Source organism: Balaenoptera ricei, chromosome 4 (assembly GCF_028023285.1).
Source record: "Balaenoptera ricei isolate mBalRic1 chromosome 4, mBalRic1.hap2, whole genome shotgun sequence".
NCBI classification, from domain to species: Eukaryota; Metazoa; Chordata; class Mammalia; order Artiodactyla; family Balaenopteridae; genus Balaenoptera; species Balaenoptera ricei.
Window position 1 is genome coordinate 74,317,165 of NC_082642.1, and position 19,238 is coordinate 74,336,402.

At 37.6% G+C, this 19,238-nt stretch overlaps 1 protein-coding gene across 5 annotated transcripts in view; it reads right to left on the reverse strand.

Moving 5' to 3' along the window:
* The window catches only part of PEX5L (peroxisomal biogenesis factor 5 like), a 236,741-nt gene that overhangs the window by 108,125 nt on the left and 109,378 nt on the right, over window positions 1-19,238 (reverse strand). Inside the window, exon 1 of one of the 5 annotated variants that reach the window (XM_059922043.1) lies at window positions 2,239-2,325. The exons of the other annotated variants lie outside the window; for them this stretch is intronic. Within the exon in view, the coding sequence (XP_059778026.1) occupies window positions 2,239-2,274 (36 nt within the window). The 5' untranslated portion in view covers window positions 2,275-2,325. Of the gene's footprint in view, window positions 1-2,238; window positions 2,326-19,238 lie in introns of those variants that run through there. 5 annotated transcript variants of the gene reach the window in all.

Consider the following 19,238-nt stretch of genomic DNA (forward strand, 5'->3'; position numbering starts at 1 on the left):
AGTATAATTGCACAGTATGGATCTAAGCAGATATTTTGGAGAAATATTTTCTTTAGTCTGCAGTAGTCAGTAAGAATCAGCCATCCGTAACTTCACTCATGAGCACATTTCTAACAAAATGTTGTCGTTTCTCCTATCTTATTAGAAAATGAACCTAACATTTCACATACACACAATTTTTTCTGTTTTGTAAATCTTAATAGGCTTATAAGCTTTAGCATCTCTACAATTATTATTAAATGCTAACTCAATGCCATGAAATGCCATCTTCACTAGAATTTTCCCGAGATCTATCTTGGACACATGAAATAAAATAAGTAATTTCAGAGTAACACAGTCCATTTGTAAGCAATTTTCTAGTTGCATATTCTATTACTGCTACTATGGAGTGTGTAACTTAAAAATTATTTTTAGTATTCTTAATCTGTGGACAATAATACAGAGGCTCTTTATCAAAGATATTAAACAGAAGAAACGGAGATATATTAAATTAGGGGAAGAGTAAAAGACTACAATACCAGACATCTCTGCTAACCCTAAATTAGCTAATATATGAATTTAAATAATAGTCTTCCTTTTGTTCTGATTGTAAAATTAATATATGCTATTGCCAAAAATTGAGAAAAAACAGAAACAAGAAAGTTAAAATAGCAACCCTAACATTTTCATGCATTTTCCCCCCAAATTTTATATTTACAATATTGGAGATTAAACAGGTTTTTTTAGGATGACTGTTCTAAGGATAGACAAACTACAATCAAGTTTACAAATGTGAATGTATGGAATATATTTCTTCATACATCCATACATGTAAGCAAGTACCTGCCATTTAGATCATTTTAGCAACACTGTTTGAAATGAAATGATATTCAGTATTGCATATGCTGAAAAATTATATATCTCATAAATTCCAGACCCTGGACTTAACATGCACCTGTGGGAAACTGGCCACAAAAAGGCTAATTTCTGATGGCTATTCTTGTCTCTCATGTGCAGAGCCAGGATAACCTTCTTTTACTTGGGAAGGTAAATGTCATGATAAGTGTTATGCTCTCTTCAAACTTCTCTTTCAACATGGGAAAACGTCAGATCAATGTTCCATGAATGGTGGCGATCTTTGCCTACCATATTATGTCTTCTCCTAGTTGTGTGTTCCTGTAGATTTCTTCCAACATAGGGTAGGGTTCAAACCATGCTGGTTCTATCACAGTAACATTTAACTCATCCCCACCCCCAACAGAATGTTTTGTAAATTTTAAAGTTGGTACAAATAGAACTAAATCTGAGCATACTGGTCAATCCTTGGTTCTAAACATCCTGAAGGAAGCACAGATCTAGATGTAAACAATTGGGAAGCATGGATGGGATGCTCTCTTTTCTTAACTAGCAATTCATATGAGGAATTGAAAAATCATTATGAATTCACCACTGGTTCAGTGATCTGTTTATAGCTGGAAATAATATGATTACTGATTCCTTAATAAGGGTAGTCAAGTTGCAGTAAGGAAATTGATGCCTCTAGTTAAAATAATGACACACGGCATTTAAAAGGAAGACATCTAGTTGATTTGTTGATTCTCCATATCTTTCTCTCTTACTTTTTTTTTTTTTTTTCCCTCCAGTATTGTTTTTCCCAGATGACTCTCCAAACCACCACCTTTGCAATGAAGTCTTCTGAGGTGAATGAGGACTGATTCTAATTACATTCTACTATATAACTCCTATGCCCTCGGTTCGTGTTATGTGCTATTTGGCACTTTTTGTTGTGTGTGGTGTATGTGTATGTGGTGATGGGAGAGTCGTGGATAACAATCTGTTTAATTCTAAACCTCCTCACATGAAAGTCGCTGGGATTCCACGCCCCCCGCATGCACACTCACTGTCCTTGGCCTGAATGATTGGTGTAGGGGCTCGTTATGACTTTTATAGGCCCTCAAACTTTTGCCTTCATGGGCCCCTTCCTCCATAAAAAAAAAAAGGCAGAAGAATGTATTTTATGACTAAGCTGTATCAAGAAAAATATAATCCAGACTGAATTTATTATTACACATTCATTATTATAATAGTCATTTTGGGGGTTCTGATTTTAAGAAAGATATAATTAAAACATTTTTATGGGTCCTTAAGAGTATCTTGGGCCCTCTGAACTATGTCCACTGGGCTGGTGCATAAGGTGACCCTGGGTTTGTGTCTTCTCCATAATCAGTGTGGTGTCCCTGGGGCTGCTCTCTCTCTCACCTCTGGGTAGTCCATTTCGGCAGCAGCTGCTTCCATCACCTCCTCAGCACCTCCACAGCAGCTGTTCCTGCCCTAACAGGGCCCCTTACCACCAATGCTGCTCTTACTATTTTTGTTCGCATTCAGGGTGTCTCCCCTAACAGTACTCACCAATCATAATAGGTGCCCAATCAGTAGCTTTCATCTTGTAGTTCTTAAAACACCCTCAGAAAACCTGGAACATTTAGGCCTGAAGCAGAAAACACTGGTGTGTAAAACTGATGTGACTCTTAAAATGTGGTCTCTCCCTCAGAAAATAGGCCTAAGCACTTTAGTCTCTCCTGTCTCAGGGTATGTTCTTGACCATCCAGGAGCACTCTTGAGGAAGCTGAGTCCACCTCTATCTCTACTTTTATTTTAAAAAAATCAGCCCTCAATGACCAGAGTCACCAACTGGTCCCAAAGCACTCCTTGTCATTTTTTCTAATTTCACAGTGGGTCACTTGAGGAACAGGATTGCCCATACCCCAAATTCCTGAGTTGTGCATGGAGATTAAGCTCCTCCCAGGGACCTTGTTATAATCCTTTATTTTGTAAAATGTTCTGTGACTGTCTCATCAATGAAACTACCTTGTGTGAACAAAGATTGTACTTGATTCTTTTGAACTACTTCGTATTCTTTGGTATAGTGATAGACACTCAAGTTCACTCAGTAAATACAAGTAACTACTAAATACTTTTTTCACGTGGCGGTACTGAAATCACGTAATATGGCCAACTCTGACAGAAGGTGATTTTGAATTACATAAAAAGTCTTAGACATTTAAAGAAATGAAATAGTTTCAAAATAAAAATAAAATCTAAATAAAATTTCATTAAAATTTATAAAATGTTACCAAGTAAAGATGCTTAAAATTGGCTTTGAAGGACAGATAAGACTTCTTTTTAATTAACAAGATCCATTTGTCCACAATTTACCATTTGTTTGTTCTCTGGAGAAGGTTAAACATTCCCCATCTCACTCCCACCTTGTCCCCCAGGCATATTTACTCTGCTTAGCAAGCTTTCCTGACAAAGGGTCAAAGTCACATCACTCAGTGTTCACTCATCTATAACCAGTTCTCAATTAGTGAAGTTTTACTATCAGGCTTACTCTGATTAACGTGGCTTTAAATTACTTGGAACCCATTTTGCCTTAATATTGAGTTTCTCTATTATGCACCTGGAAACAACTTTTGCTACCTAAAATGGTCTGGTTTAAAAAAATTGTTTTCTTTTGACCTTGTTTGGCTTATGCTGAGGATGACATAAATAATACATATTCAATAATTAAGAAGTAACATTTAATTTCTGGTATGATATGTTTTCCTTTCTTGTATGATAAATCCCAAATTTGTTATTTATATTTATATAAATATATTTATGTTTGAGAGGCCTTTGATGATTGTGTGAAATATGTAACCAAAAAAATGCAATGGTAATTAGAGGGTTACTTTTGTTATTTTCAATTCCTTGTTAAATACCTCAGATGATTTGCAAAACAGGCATTTGGGGGAGGGGGGTTATTTTTAAGCAAAAGGAAAAAGACTGAAAACACAAAGTTCTAAAGATTACTTTGTTATTTTTTTTCTTTTCAAAAAATATCCTCCCAAATACAAATACTCCAGACTACTTGTATCTTACTTGCACAAATGGATACGTATCCAACACTCAAGAGAAAGTAAGGTGTTATGAGAATCATTCATCACCAGCATAAATAGTTGCTGAAATTCTGCTGAATCAGTGGTGTTTGGGGCATAGGGAGAGGTGAGACATGGCCTCTCTCTGGGAGGGGTTAGGAGAAGAGGTATTGAGGTCTGGTTTCTAAGTGCTTGAAATTAGCCAAGGTGGTATAGTACACAAGATAGTAAAATGTGGAAGGATAGTGGTGTGGAAACTTGGGAGGAACCATGTACAAAAAATCAGTTTCTTTATCACTCCTGTCTTTTCCACATATTCTTGATTGGAAAGTTTTGCAAAGAAAATATAATAAATAAGAATCCCTGTAGATAAATATGTGGTTAAGACAATGAACCAGTTCCCTTGAATTGATTTGATTACCTGTGAAACTCTTTTTCTTATCTGTGATTAGATGCATCCCCCAACATCTTGCCCCTAGTAAGTAAAATCTATTTACCAAGTAAAAAAAACAAAGAAGAAAGAATTCCATCCCCCTACCAAATTGGAGGCCTTTCAACATTGACTATTGTTATCTTAGAGCAAAGAAATTGAATCCCACCTCTTTTAAAAAATAGATGTAAAGACCATGTGGTAAATATATTGTTACCAAATTTTTGAATTTGAGATAGCAAATTTATGCAGATGTCATAAGGTAGAATTACACTGTGTCCACTTTCTTTCTAGAGGAGGGCTAGTAACTAGTGAACTTGAATTCCCCTTTATGAATGTTTCAGGCAAACTCTATTCCTAATTTATGAATAAGCGCTGTGGACTTGGAGTCTGACTACTCAGTAGCCTTCTTTGTATCTTTCCTCATTTTCTGGCAGGTGCAAGTTTTTTACCAGCTTGTTCTCCAGTCACCAAATGCTCCAGTTGTGTTGATGTAACTTAGGAAAACAAAATTACAGAAACTAGGCTAAATTCACAAGCTACTAGCCAAAAAGGTCTCAGCTAAGGTACTCCACCTGCCTGACTGCCTTGAAACAGTTCTAAGAGAGAAGCTGAGGCTTTGGGCATTTCTATTCTAAAATTCTGGATCAGACTCTGGCACCTCTGCTTATCTTGATAGTCCTCTGGGGGGGTCATCGGCAGTGTGTGAGTTGCCTCCTCCCTCATGCCTTCTGGTTCCTTAAAAGGATGAACAGGGGCTTCCCTGGTGGCGCAGTGGTTGAGAGTCTGCCTGCCAATGCAGGGGACACGGGTTCGAGTCCTGGTCTGGGAAGATCCCACATGCCGCGGAGCAACTGGGCCCATGAGCCACAACTACTGAGCCTGCGCATCTGGAGCCTGTGCTCTGCAACAAGAGAGGCCGCGATAGTGAGAGGCCCGCGCACCGTGATGAAGAGTGGCCCCCGCTTGCCCCAACTAGAGAAAGCCCTTGCACAGAAACGAAGACCCAACACAGCCATAAATAAATAAATAAATAAGTTAATTAAAAAAAAAAAAAAAAAAAAAAAGGATGAACAGTCTTTCTCACTCTGGGGAGAGAAGTTAGGGCAAGTATGGAGAGACACCAGAGTGATGAGCCCCAGTCACTGTGTGGCCATGGGATTAACAGCTAATGGAGCCGGTGTAGCCTCCATGGTCAGCGGAAGGGAAAGAAGGATTGCATGGTGTGGCATGCTGGCACAAACACCATGACTGGAGTCAGAAGACCGGAGTTTCAAATCCCAGCTCTTTTATAAATTATTCTCTCTAAGGCTTCATTTTACCTTCTGAAAATAGGATAGAAATACTATATTTCTACTTCATAAATTTATGAGAATTAAGTATGTATGAAAGCACTTCCACAACGCCTGGCACATGGTAGTGACTCAATAAATATTAATTGACTCTGAATGGTTACTGCTGAACTCATGGACTCTGTGGGCTAAGTGTCCTTATGAAGTAGGTAGCAAAAGATACAATATTATGTTTGTGAGATTCATCCATGGAGTAAGTAGCAATAGTTATTACATTCTATCCACTGTATAGTATTTCATCATCTGAATATACCACAATTTATCCATTAAACCGTTGATGGACATTTGGGTTGTTTCTAGCTTTTGGTTATTACAGAAACCACCGTAATGAACTTGAGTTTAGAAGCCATTTGGAATGTAAGAGGAGCAATAGGTATGAAAGCAGTAAAGAGATTTCAATAACAGCAACAGAGGCAGAGAATAGTCACAGTATGGATAGGAGACCAGGTTTGGGATGACCTAAATCAAAACCATATGACCTAGCAATCCCAGTACTGGGCATATACCCTGAGAAAACCATAATTCAAAAAGAGTCATGTACCACAATGTTCACTGCAGCTCTATTTACAATAGCCAGGACATGGAAGCAACCTAAGTGTCCATCGACAGATGAATGGATAAAGAAGATGTGGCACATATATACAATGGAATATTACTCAGCCATAAAAAGAAACGAAATTGAGTTATTTGTAGTGAGGTGGATGGACCTAGAGTCTGTCATACAGAGTGAAGTAAGTCAGAAAGAGAAAAACAAATACCGTATGCTAACACATATATATGGAATCTAAAAAAAATAATGGCTCTGAAAAACCTAGGGGCAGGACGGGAATAAAGACGCAGACGTAGAGAATGGACTTGAGGACAAGGGGAGGGGGAAGGGTAAGCTGGGAGGAAGTGAGAGAGTGGCATGGACTTATATACACTACCAAATGTAAAATAGATAGCTATATAGATAGTGGGAAGCAGCCGCATAGCACAGGGAGATCAGCTCAGTGCCTTGTGACCACCTAGAGGGGTGGGACAGGGAGGGTGGGAGGGAGACACAAGACAGAAGAGATATGGGGATATATGTATATGTATAGCTGATTCACTTTGTTATAAAGCAGAAACTAACACACCATTGTAAAGCAATTATACACCAATAAAGATGTTAAAAAAAAAAAAAAAGACTTATAAGGCAGAGAAATCAAGGCTCCGAAGCAAGGCCAGGATGCTGAATCTAGCCACTAGGGATAATGAGAAACCAGTTTCTAATGAGCTGAGATTAGTAACTGTTATGGTCTGAATTGTGTCTCTTCAAAATTCATATATTGAAGGCCTAACACCCAGTAGCTCAGAATGTGACTGTATTTGGAGGTAGGGTCTTTATTAAGGTGGTAATTAAGTTAAAATGAAGTATTAGGGTGGGCCCTAATTCAATATGACTTCTTATAAGAAGAGGAAATTAGGACATAGAAGGAAGACTATGTGAAGGCATGAGGAGAAGACAGCCATCTATAAGCTAAGGAGAGAGGCTTCAGAAGAAGCCAATCCTTCTGACACCTTGATCTCAGAATTCTAGTCTCCAGAACTGTGAGCAAATAAATTTCTGTTGTTTAAGCCACCCAGCTTGTGGCACTGTGTTACGGACACCCTAGTAAACTAATACAATAATGAAAAAACTACCCATGATTACAAAGTAATCTTACTTTCGTACTTCAATAAATTGTTTAGAAACATCCAAAGACAATTCAGTTACAGGTCTATTTTAAGCCTTCTCAGTTAATTCCTTTTGCGATTTCTAATCTGATCAAAAGGACTTTGTGGATATTGAAAACTATAAATTTTGAACCCAGGTGGCCAAAATTGGCCACTATGGTGATATCCCATCAGAAACTATGACCTACTTGTCAGGGAGTGTTACCTAAAAGAAATTCAAATGAAGATTGTGCGTGGAGTGGTCAGCCAGTGCCAATAGGAGCTGTGTGTTGGTTCCCAAACTTGAATAGAGATTTTAGCGACAACATGTAAAAGTGAGAACTCAATATACACTAATAATTTTAAAAACCAGCAAAATCCTATTAGCTGAGTAAATTATTTTCCATATGTACTTGGGTGTCTACAGTATCTGAAAGAACTATTTATTATTTTGAAAGAGTAATTTGATAAGGCTACACTATAATGAAATGTAAAAGCTAATGGACTTCCCCTAACAATAGAAAAACAAGGCAAATCTGGATCTGGCCCATTCAGGTAGCAGTTGCAAAACTCCAAGGTACCATGAGATTGCTGATGAATTCACAGACAGTGTTATGTGCTCTAGGGTTGACAATGGTAGGGCCCTAATATGGTAGGGCCATATTAGGAAATCTATTCAACCAAAGTTATATAATCACAATAAAAAAGATGACCTTCAACTTTCAAAGTCTAAGAAAGGCTTCAACAATAGAAGACCTTAAGAGTGTTAAAACATTTCTAGCAGTTCTAAAAGTATATATTTCTACTAATGAGTTCACTGGTTTGTCTGATGAATTACAAATTCACACCACATTCATATCTTGTTCCTAAATTCTGAAGGATTAGAACAGTTTGGTGGACCGTTGAGTTCATGGAGGTGTTGAGTCATTTCTACACCCTACTTTAGGCAGATTGCCTATATCGCCTATACTGGAAATATGTCTTTAATCTATGTCCCAAGTCACTACAGGCAAAAGAGTGATTTGATAATATTAATTTTAAATTGCCTATGAAGTTTTTCTCAATCTCCTAAAGATGTATTCTCTGCTATCCCTTACATTTTCTTCCTCCTGAATGTCAGATATATATCAAAATAGATTAAGTTAACATTTAAAAGAGATTTGGCCTGAACTTACTTCAACCTACTAAATAAAACATTATGATCTATTAGTTTCAAAGATAAAAGCAACTACATGATAGTGATATTTCATTAGACAGATTGAAATTGATTCTAATTCTAGACAGATGTTATGTGTATAGAAAAAAATTAATTTCTTTAAGATCCTAGTTTTTCCCACATCAACATATACCAGAGTTTATTAAGCCTTTAAAAGGTTCCCAGAAAGTATAAAAGGTCTTAGATTCTCCACTTAAGCTATTCCTCTAAACACTAAATTGAAGAAAGCTCAAAATGGTTTAAATCTATCAAAATTTGTCTGAAAATTTACCATTACTCTTCCCTCCTCCACAGATTAACAATATCACACTATTTCCTTTTAGCCACTTATAATCTGTTCAGTTATAGTAAAACAAAAACCTAATTAACCAGTATCCTCAATTAATTTTTCCAGAAAATGTCATGTTTAGAAGAAAAAATTAATTTACAAACAAACAACCTCATTTGAAGGACACTAAAGATTCCAAGTTATGCCCCACAGTCAGTATATATTCAGCCCATCTCTGACAATTACATCTGGGTACCACTCAGTAAGGAAAGATGCACTGAGTAATAGCCCTGAGGACAGTAATATCTCCATTCTTCAAAGAAAGAATTAGGTATAGTGTTATTGTACTTAGTAATACAGAAAGAAGCATTAATACATTTTAGAAAGATCTGCCACTAAAAAAGTTTTTTTTCCCCTTTTGGTCAATCTTGATGCAATGAAAAATTTCAATTAATAACAACACTCAAATAGCTCTGAGTGTTCTGGTTAATTGAAACCTTGTAATATTTCACTAGACTCAAAAACACAAAGACTTCTTTTTAACTTCTTATACTTAAACACGCTTTTCCTCAAATGTCAACACCAAAGTAATAGAAGATCAGTTATTTTAAAGGCTTACTTCCTGTTTTTTTCCCTTAGTCCATCACAGATCACAGTTGCTTTTAGTTGTGACACATACATGTATGTCATATATGTTCTGTCATACCTAAATATATATATTATATATGTTATCTATTACTATATCTATATCTATATCATGGCTAACTTATGCAACTGAATAAAAATGTTAGATTCATTTTCTAGTCTTATTTCCATCTATGATAAACATTTGTTGCAAATGTCTTTTAAGCGAATTTAAATTTCCGTAAAAATATACATACTTTGCTGCAGAACTTGTATATTAAAGTCATCAAAATTTAGAAATTCCAGAAATATTTTTTTCTGCTTGACCCTTCCAACAACTTAAAAAAATTTTTTTTCAGTAGGCTTAGAGTTAAGCTGACATTTTCTTTGAAAAGTGAGAATGAAGCTGTTTGCATTTTTACTCTCATTTAAAAAAAAACGCTTATTTTCTTAGAGAAGATTTAACGGAAATAGAAATGTGCTTCTTGACTTTGGATATTTTAATATCATAGTGGTTTCAGTTACGACAACAATAATACAAACTATGTCACAGTAAACAAAGAAAGTGATAGTTTTTGAAAGAATTTAACTTGGATTTCTCTATTATGGAACTTATTGTCTATTTAGGTCTCTTTTAACTAGTATTGTATAATTTTACTCATTTATTTGTTTTAGTTTAAATTCTGTGAAGGTTTATAGTTTATTTAAAAATCATATCATACCATGTCAATATTTTTATCTTTTTCCCCTTCTCCAAAATGAACAATGAAATTAGGTACTTCATACACTGGGATCTTTTATGAATGTGGTTTCCCTCTATATGATATTTGTGACTGCAGAGGCAACAGCAAGAGTTGACAAAAATACACAGCCTGGATCTTTCATTTGATTAGCCTGGGTTTCAGAAAGTTGATGTCTCAAGTGCAAACGTGGTTCAGAATGTCAATCTTCCTACAGGGCATCAAATTTCAACAGAGGACAGTCCAAATTGTAAGAGTTGCCTGGCATCATGAACGTTCTTGAGAGAAGGGGCTCTTTGTGACTCTGTCCCTCCTTGGGTCTGCAGGATCCTCTTCCTTCACTTCCTCTCCTGCAGCTCCCTTCTTACCAGCTCTTCTGCACCACTCCCCACGCCAGTGAAGGCTGTATGGATGCAAGTTTCTGCATCTCTGCAGAGACTGTTTTCTTCACTTGGAATTTCCATCTCTTCATCTCTACCTGTTGAATTCCATGTATTCTTCCAGATCCCGGTCAATGATGATTTTTTCTTTCATTGAAGTCTAGACTTTGATCTCCCTGAAGCTGGACACTGAGTCTCATATTCTGCATTGTGTTGCCACAAGCTCAGTGTCTTGTGGGTAGAGGGGTGCTAAATGAAGGTTCGTTGAGTGAATGAATGAATGAAGGCATGGGTAGATGGATAGATGATATATAGTCCTATCTGCCTAAGACTTCTTGAGGTTTCTCCTAAACCTGGGTTACAGAAGTATGACACTACCTCCTTCACATACCCCTCCACCACTAAGCAGAAACTGGAAATTTTGGCTTCTGGCTAAGAATTTAATGGCATCCTTACCCGTGATAATTAAAAACCCTTTGATCTCACTGTAGTAGCCAAGGCAAAGGCTATTATGAGTATATGGTTCATCCATGGGCTCTTTTCATATTTTCTGCAAATCCCTTTGTGGAGGTGGTGTAAATCACATTTACTTTGGATTAAAACATAGTAGGAATTTGAAATAGGGAGAAAGGAGAGAAAGAAGATTGTCTAAAAAAAAGCTGCATAACTAAAACAAAAATTTGGTGGCAATTTAGTTCTCTCTTCTACCTCCTTCCCCTTCAAGTTACATCCCCAAACTTCCAGTGATATCTGCTAGAGACCCAGATACCTTCTGTAGGATGCAACTTTTTTGCTTGTAATTGAGGAATAGATGTTCCACATGTTCCACACTCATACTGACAAGGTGTGGAAGAAGGAGAGAAAACAGAGAAGTGACTTGTACGCTTTGCTTTGTACCACATATGAAGAGCCCAGAACAGTGCCTGACACAGAGTAGGTTGAATGAATTTTTAAAAATCCCTCTGATAAAGCAGGAGCAGGAGCTCAGAGCCAGAACACTTAGTATCCCCCCAATTTGCAGAAATCTTGTGAAGTGGTGGTGGGATGGAGAGGCACTGAATTTCATAGTGCAGGAGTGCTTTGAGTCAATCTTATTTTGATCCTAAGATTCAGGGAGACCCAACTGGCATAGAGGTTATATAAAATTAAAGAGAAGAAACTATAACTTTAATCAAGGCTGCCTTAAGGAAGGACTAGTACATTCTTGTTCAGTGATATTGAAACCAACACAAATTAACTTAGTGCTGAGAGATATGCAGAGAAGTCCCCTAGTTTTTGAAGATTATTGGAAAAAGTTGAAAACTGCAATGATGTTTTTATGTGGAAATATAGTGATTATGTGTTCTGCCTCGAGGAGGGTAGAAAGCATTTTCTGACTTTCTGAGTTAAACAATTTCCTGAACAATATGAGAATGAAGGAGACACAGGGAGAGTGTTATATTCATTTATTTATTTATGGCTGTGTTGGGTCTGTGGGAGGGCTTTCTCTAGTTGTGGCAAGCGGGGGCCACTCTTCATCAGTAATTGTGGCTCACGGGCCCAGCCGCTCCGCGGCATGTGGGATCTTCCCAGACCAGGGCTCGAACCCGTGTCCCCTGCATTGGCAGGCAGATTCTCAACCACTGCGCCACCAGGGAAGCCCATGGGAGAGTGTTATAGAGTCACCTCTGGAGAAGATGGCTGTGTGCATTAGATGTGCTCTTCACTTTGATGCCTCCAAAAATAAAACAGTTCTTTACTTGATGTTTAACAGTGAACACAACAATTTCTACTTCTTGGGAAACTCTTCAGAACTATAAACTTATTTGAAGAGTGTCATGGTCCAAAGAAGAGATGAACATCAGAGCATCTAGCTAATTAAAATAACTATCAAAACGGTATTAAGCGTGTTACAGTTTCCAGTTGAATTCTCACAAACACTTCTTTGAAGTGGATATGATTATACCCTCATTTTAGAGAAGAGGTACTTGAAGCTCAGAAAGAATAACTTGCCCAAAGACAGGTACCTAGTAATAGTAGTAGTAGTAATAATAGTAATCACTTTTTGAGCATCTAAAATGTACCAGGCACTGTGCTGAATACTTTACATATATTTCAACAGTACCTAGGTCACAACAACTCTTTGAGGTGTATACTTTTATTATACCCATTGTACAGATGAAGAAACTGAGACAAAGAGAGGTAAGCAGAAAGAGCTAGTCGGTGTCAGAGCTGGGACAGCAGCCCAGAGTCTGACCTCAGGGTCTGTATTTTTAACTACTATGTTTTATTGTCTCTCATTAAAGCTGTGATCAGAAGTCAAGTCTGTCTAATACTGGGGCCACACCCTTAGCCGTGCCCCTCTACTACCACTAGGTTCCACTTAGTGGTACTTCAGAATTTCCTTTGCAGTTTATTTCCTCCTTGGGCAGAAGTAGCCATATGTGGACAATTTCCTGTTGTTAAACAGGCCACACAGCTGGTGGAAGGGTGAGTGCCAGGATTTGGGCACAGGCACATCCGACCCCCAAGCCCGTGCCCTTTCTTCCATACTGCGCTGGATGCCTTGACAGGAAAAGCCCTGAAGTCACCATGGCACAGCAGCTTATGAGTGTTATCGAACGGATTCATTAGTAAAAGTTCCTTTCTACCTCCCTCTGGACCAAGAGGCAGAAAGCCTAGGTTTAAATCCCAGCACTCCCACTTATGAGGGTGTCACTTTGGGTAAAGTTGCCTTTCTGAGCTTCTCCGCTCTCATCTGTTAAAATGGGAATAATGATACCCACTTCACAGTGCTGTGCGAAAGAACTCAGCAAAGGGAGTGAACAGTGTGGGCGTTTGATAGACATTAGTTTCCTTTTTTTTTTTTTCTTCCTTGCTCTTTTGTCTCATCTCTCTCTTCTCTTGGGCAAAAGATATCACCATTTTTAAGTGATACAAGCACTATACTACAATTGGCGTATATTTGTGTGTACTTCATGAGACATCCACAGATGGTAGAGAAGAAAAGGGGTCCTATGAAGTGAAAACATTTGAGAATTCTTTCAGTCTTCAAGTTCTACTGAATTCTCTTAACATACCATGTATTTCAGGCCAGCTCAAGCCCAGCCGTGGGTTTGGAAGCACATTCCACAGATACCAGGACTTGATCCAGTACCATCTCATTCTATGTTCTTGTGACTTCACATCCATCTATCCTGGACTGTCTTTTGTGTACACCACAGTTACCAGCACAGAGGGAAAGGCAAGGTCAGGGAAGTAACAAGACACTCTGTCAAACTCTTTATGTTGAAGGTCAAATAGAATTCTTAAAACAGCCCAGAAAAGTAGGTCCTAATGCTTCCTTTAATAATGCTGAAGGTTAAAGTGGCAAGGTGGGATTTAATCTGGGTTTGTTTAACTCTGAAGCTGAAGAACTTCCATTATTACAGCAAGCCGCCTCCCTCTAGGTACGTGATAAGCATGAGCTAAACGGATATAGTTTTTAGCTCGTGAAAACCTTTCCCAGCCAGAACTACTCCTTGATAAGGGAGAGGTCTATTCTGGTGAGTGATTACAGGGATCCTTCACAGGCACTCTTGAGTCAACACTTGATGGAACTCAGGCTCTATGCTGCTTACATGTATAAATTACACGGTCAGCATTTAGGAGAATGTTTACTTCCTTTTGAGTAGTTTGTCTGCAAATAAGATAGGCTGCTACTGGGTGAGTAGTTTATGGTTGGGACATACATGCATCGTATTTCTGTGATGAATGGGAAGATAAGCTTAGCAAGGGCTTTCACTCAACTACCTTTGAAATGAAAAAAGAAAAAAAAATGAAACAGCAAATAACTTCCTTAAAATAGTTAAGTGTAACTTCCTTAAAATATTTAAATGTTAGAATTGTTTGTCTTTCTTAGCTCTAGAGAGAGACCTGACAAGATGTCCATCAGAAAAAAGAATAAGGAACTACCCTTGTAGGTTCCCTGCTCCCAAATATATTCTCTGGAGCCAAAATATACTAAATAGGAAAGAGGGAGCACCAAGCTTCTGATCTGGGAAGAACCTCTATAATGGCTGTCTGTCATCTCTCTACTCCTAATCAGAACCAGTTCTCTCTCCTTCAGATGGCTCTTCTTTCTTAATCCTTTTCTTTTTAGAGGGAAACTCACTTACGCTTCCCCTTTCCCGTTTCAACTTCCTTTTGACTTAGGTTGGGTCCTTAATAAAATGAAATTTGTGTTTAAACATCCATTCCCTTATCTTTAACAGAGAACCTGAAACATCCATTTTTCTAAAGCAAAGCTTAGGTCACAAGCGTTTAGACAAAACATATCATGGTTTTATGTGGGAAAAGAGAAAGGCATTAATGGAGAACCTGTTATGGGACTGGTATACATTACATGTTTGATCTAATTTAATCCTCACAAAAATCTTTCAAAATGAAGGTATTATTCTGCCCAAGTTTAATAAAAAGGAGACAGACTTGAAAGGGTTAAGTACTTTGCCCAAGATCATTGGGAGGCTATGTATCTATTTTCTAGAATGCCTTCATAAACTTTTCATGTCTTCACAAACGTAAGTTCCATGAGTACATTTTTGTTCACATTTCATGGTGAGCAAAACCACATCAGTTTTGCTCACCATGAAATCTCCATCACCTCAGAGAGTTCTTCACACTTAGTAGACGCTCAGAAAGTATTTTGGAATAAACTTATTTGCACCTTTCTATATAAACAGATATAAGTTAGCTTTCAAAATTAATAAAATTGAGAGAGAAAACACACAATATATGTACATAGACTCAGTGTTGCATAATATAGAGTCAAAAGTAAGTCTGGTACAAAACTGAATACCATGAGCTTCATTTTCCTAAGACACTTATTACTAACTAGGAACACTGAATCCTAACCAGGTGCATAATTTCTAGTTTCTTTAAGACAGGAAACAAACCAGTTGCCCTGGACACGTACAGCTCTTCTAAAAAGAGATCTCTTCCCTCCTAGGGAATTCTACCCTAGGAGAGGGTACTAGATAATATAACAAGTAATGTCTTAAAAATATCTTTAAGGGAGGTATGATAATGAATGCATTCTATTAGGTTGTTTCTCACTGTGTCTGTCCTCATTGGCCAGTAGCATCACACTAGAGCACAATCCAACAAATGCCATCATGTCAATCGGATACGAGCTTAAGCAACTAGCAGAATGAAGACTTCTACTTATGATCTCAGTCTGCACTGGTGTTACTCAACTCTCTGATGCTGGCAACTCATATTTGAACTAAATTACAAATGTGTTCTGCTCAATTATTTGCTAAGAGTCCATCTAAAGTTTTTCCTGTCTATGCCCTCAATCTTTATGACTATTTTTCCAGTACTTCGAATCCCATGAAGTATCATCACAAGCACAATGGGAGTGAAGAGAGACATATGTGATCCAAGACTCTGAGAGGGATGACTCAGTCAGCATTCTCACCCTTGGTACACAAGGGTAGGAACAGCTACTGTGTCATCTGGAGCATGGCAATGAGCATAGTCACTGGTTCTTCCTGATATAGCTTGCTTGCAACCATCTGGGCCTCTAACATCCATTCACATTCAGGCACATCCCCTACTACTCCAACTCCTACATCTTTTGGCAGGAAATACCCACACAGCTGGACTGGATTCATAGGATGTTTTTATTTTTTGCCTCATTAAACTGTAACTTTCTTCAATCAACGAGTGTTTTCTTTATATTCTAGCCCAGAAATCATTTATCAGGAAGAAGCCATCTCAGAGAAGTGCTTCAGGAAAAGGTTTTGCAATGGGCAACAAAAGCATGTTGCTTCTGATTTATGGAGCATTCACACAATTCTTTCTCCTCTACTCCTTGCAATATACACGTATTTACTATATATTCTGTAAAAAGTTCTCTCTGGAGCTGGCTAGGCAAGTTTGTAAATGCTGTGACTATGATTTGTTGCCTGTAAGATTATGGATTAGAGAGCAGTAAGTTAGCCAGTCAACAAATATTGCCAGGCACTGTACCAGGCTGAGGAGACAGTGGTAAACAAGACAGATGCGACCCTTGCAATTTAGAAGCAATGAGAGCTAGTATACAAATATTTTCAAGTGTGATAAATTCCATCAAGGAGAAGCACAAGGTGCTGTAAGAAGAGACAATAGCGGGCTGTAAGACAAATACCCTTTCTTTTATTTAGATGTGCCAGGATAATGTCTCCTCTTGCTTGTCCAGTGCTGCCTTTAGAATTTGAGAGCTTTCCTGCTTTGACTTCTCATATCATATCTGTTTGAAGGACAAAATATTCACTAAAACTATTTTAAGCTGGTGATCAGAATGCCATTCAACTAATTTAAAAATCTTCATTCATGTAGGAAGATCAACCTTGCCCTTTATGAAAAAGAATTCCATATTCATTTCATAGCAAAATTCAATTAGGAACTTTCATATATTGGTTATTTACTTTAAATTCTCTGTGAATTAGTCTGCTCAAAGACTTCAGGTGAATTCTTGATTACGCCAATAAAGGGAAAATTGGCATAAATATTTATCCAGTGAGATTGGATTCATGTTCCTCCACAGAGCATTGGGAAAACTACCATTGGTAGGCGAGTAGCAGATTGCAGCGGTTCTCAAGTGCAGCACCTGCAACAGCAGCATCGGCATCTCCCGGGAACCTGTTAGAAATGCAAATTCTTGGACCCTACTCGCAACCTACTGAATCAGAAACTCTAGGGGTGCAGCCATCGAGCTGTGTTTTAACAAGCCCTCCAGGTGATTCTGGAGCGTGCTAAAGTTTGAAAACCAGTAGCATAGTGGTTAAGATCATGGGTTTGGAATCAGACAGATCTGGATTCCACTCCTAGTTCTACCACTTAGTAGCTGTGGGACTATAGATAACAACATCTTTAAGCCACCGTTTCCCTATCTGTACAATGGGCACAGTAATAATAGTGTTTAACTTGTAAGTTTGATGTAAGGATTAAAAGAAGCAATGCTTATAAAGTAGGCAAGCACAGTAAGTATTTAAAAAGTGTTGGCTGTTATTTTTAATAAAGTTTTAGCTGTTTTTCATCTATGCGACTGGACTAATGGGGTTATTGACCTTGTTTACGTGCAGGACAAGGTGGGGCTATATTTATTTCTAATCAGGTGACATCCTGTGCAAGTACACAGTGAATATCAAAACTATCATCAGAGCTATCAAAGTATTTCAAAGATATAGAAACTAAGGTATATAATTGAGAGATATCCTTTGGCCACCACACTGGGAGCATTGGGTACAGAAGCTTCTCTCATACTAGGAGGTTTTCACAGGCTTCAATTTTATCTGGGGTAGGTCTGACCCAGACCCTATCAGAGCGACCTCGGTCTGGGACTCTGCAATGAAGTCTTCCTTGTTGCCTTAGCAGCTCAGCTGATACCTATCTCTTTAGAACACTTTCTCTGAACCTCTCCTATGGCACTGATCATTTCTGCCATGTATTATGTGTATTATAGGTAATTATGAGCATGCTGTTACTCCCCAACTAGATGTTACCTTCCTGAGACAGGGCCTAAATCTGAGTCATCTTCATGTATACACTGATGTGTATAAAATTGATGACTAATAAGAACCTGCACTATAAACAAACAAACAAACAGAACAACTAATACTAAAGTTTCTTTGGGTTATTGGTATGGAAATATGTTAATATAAATGTTTCAGACATTACATGAAATTTCTAAAAATCTTATATGTTCTGGTATAATGTTATAAGTCGTAATTCTAGTTATTACTTTAAAATGTATATCTCAGAAATAACTAAACTTCCTTGTCAATTGCATTATTATGAACTTTCATCAAATCTTTAACCATGGTCATTTTTAAGTCTTTTGTCATTTACAGACAGTTCTGGGTGTACTCTGATGCTTTTGCAAAAATGTTCCTATAAAAGGGTTTCATCTTCAAGGAATTCATGGAAAAGACTCTGACAAGTACAGGTTTCTGGTAACTGACTATATTGCTGAACTGAATGAATAAGCATTTTCAGAACTCTGATGGAAAACTGATGAATTCACAAAAGTGCTAACAAAAGATCAAGATGAAAAAAAAATTAATTACATGGGACTGAGTGAACTGATGAGGATGATTATAATTTTTGTGACTTTCTGATTGAATTAAAAAAAAAAAAATCCCACAAGGACTCAGAGGCAAAAAATATACAAATCAATTTTCACTGCAAAGTAAAGAAGCTGTTACAGTGGAGGATTACTGGACTGAATGTCAATATTATGACATAGTACAAGTGTGTTTTGTGTTTGGTAATTGCAATCATTGTTGCTTTTGCTATGGTTATCCATTTACAATGCTTGGTGTTAGTTTATTTATCTCTTGTAAAAATAAAATACAGTGTGTGTGTGAAAAAAAATAAAATAAAAAAACAAAAACAAAAAAACAAAACAAAACAAAACAAACAAAAATCTGAGTCATCTTCATACTGCCCTCAGCATCTACCGTTATGCCTAGCCCCTGGGATGGGATCAATGTCTTTGGAATGAAAAAATGAGTAAATGAATGAGTGAACTAATGTTTCCAAACCTAAGTGCAAAAGCTGAAACAATGTACTTTGTCCTCTTACCACGGTAGACGGGCACTCACTGTAAGAAAAGAGACAAGCTGTCTTATCTTCCCCCAAAGTGAAATTTAA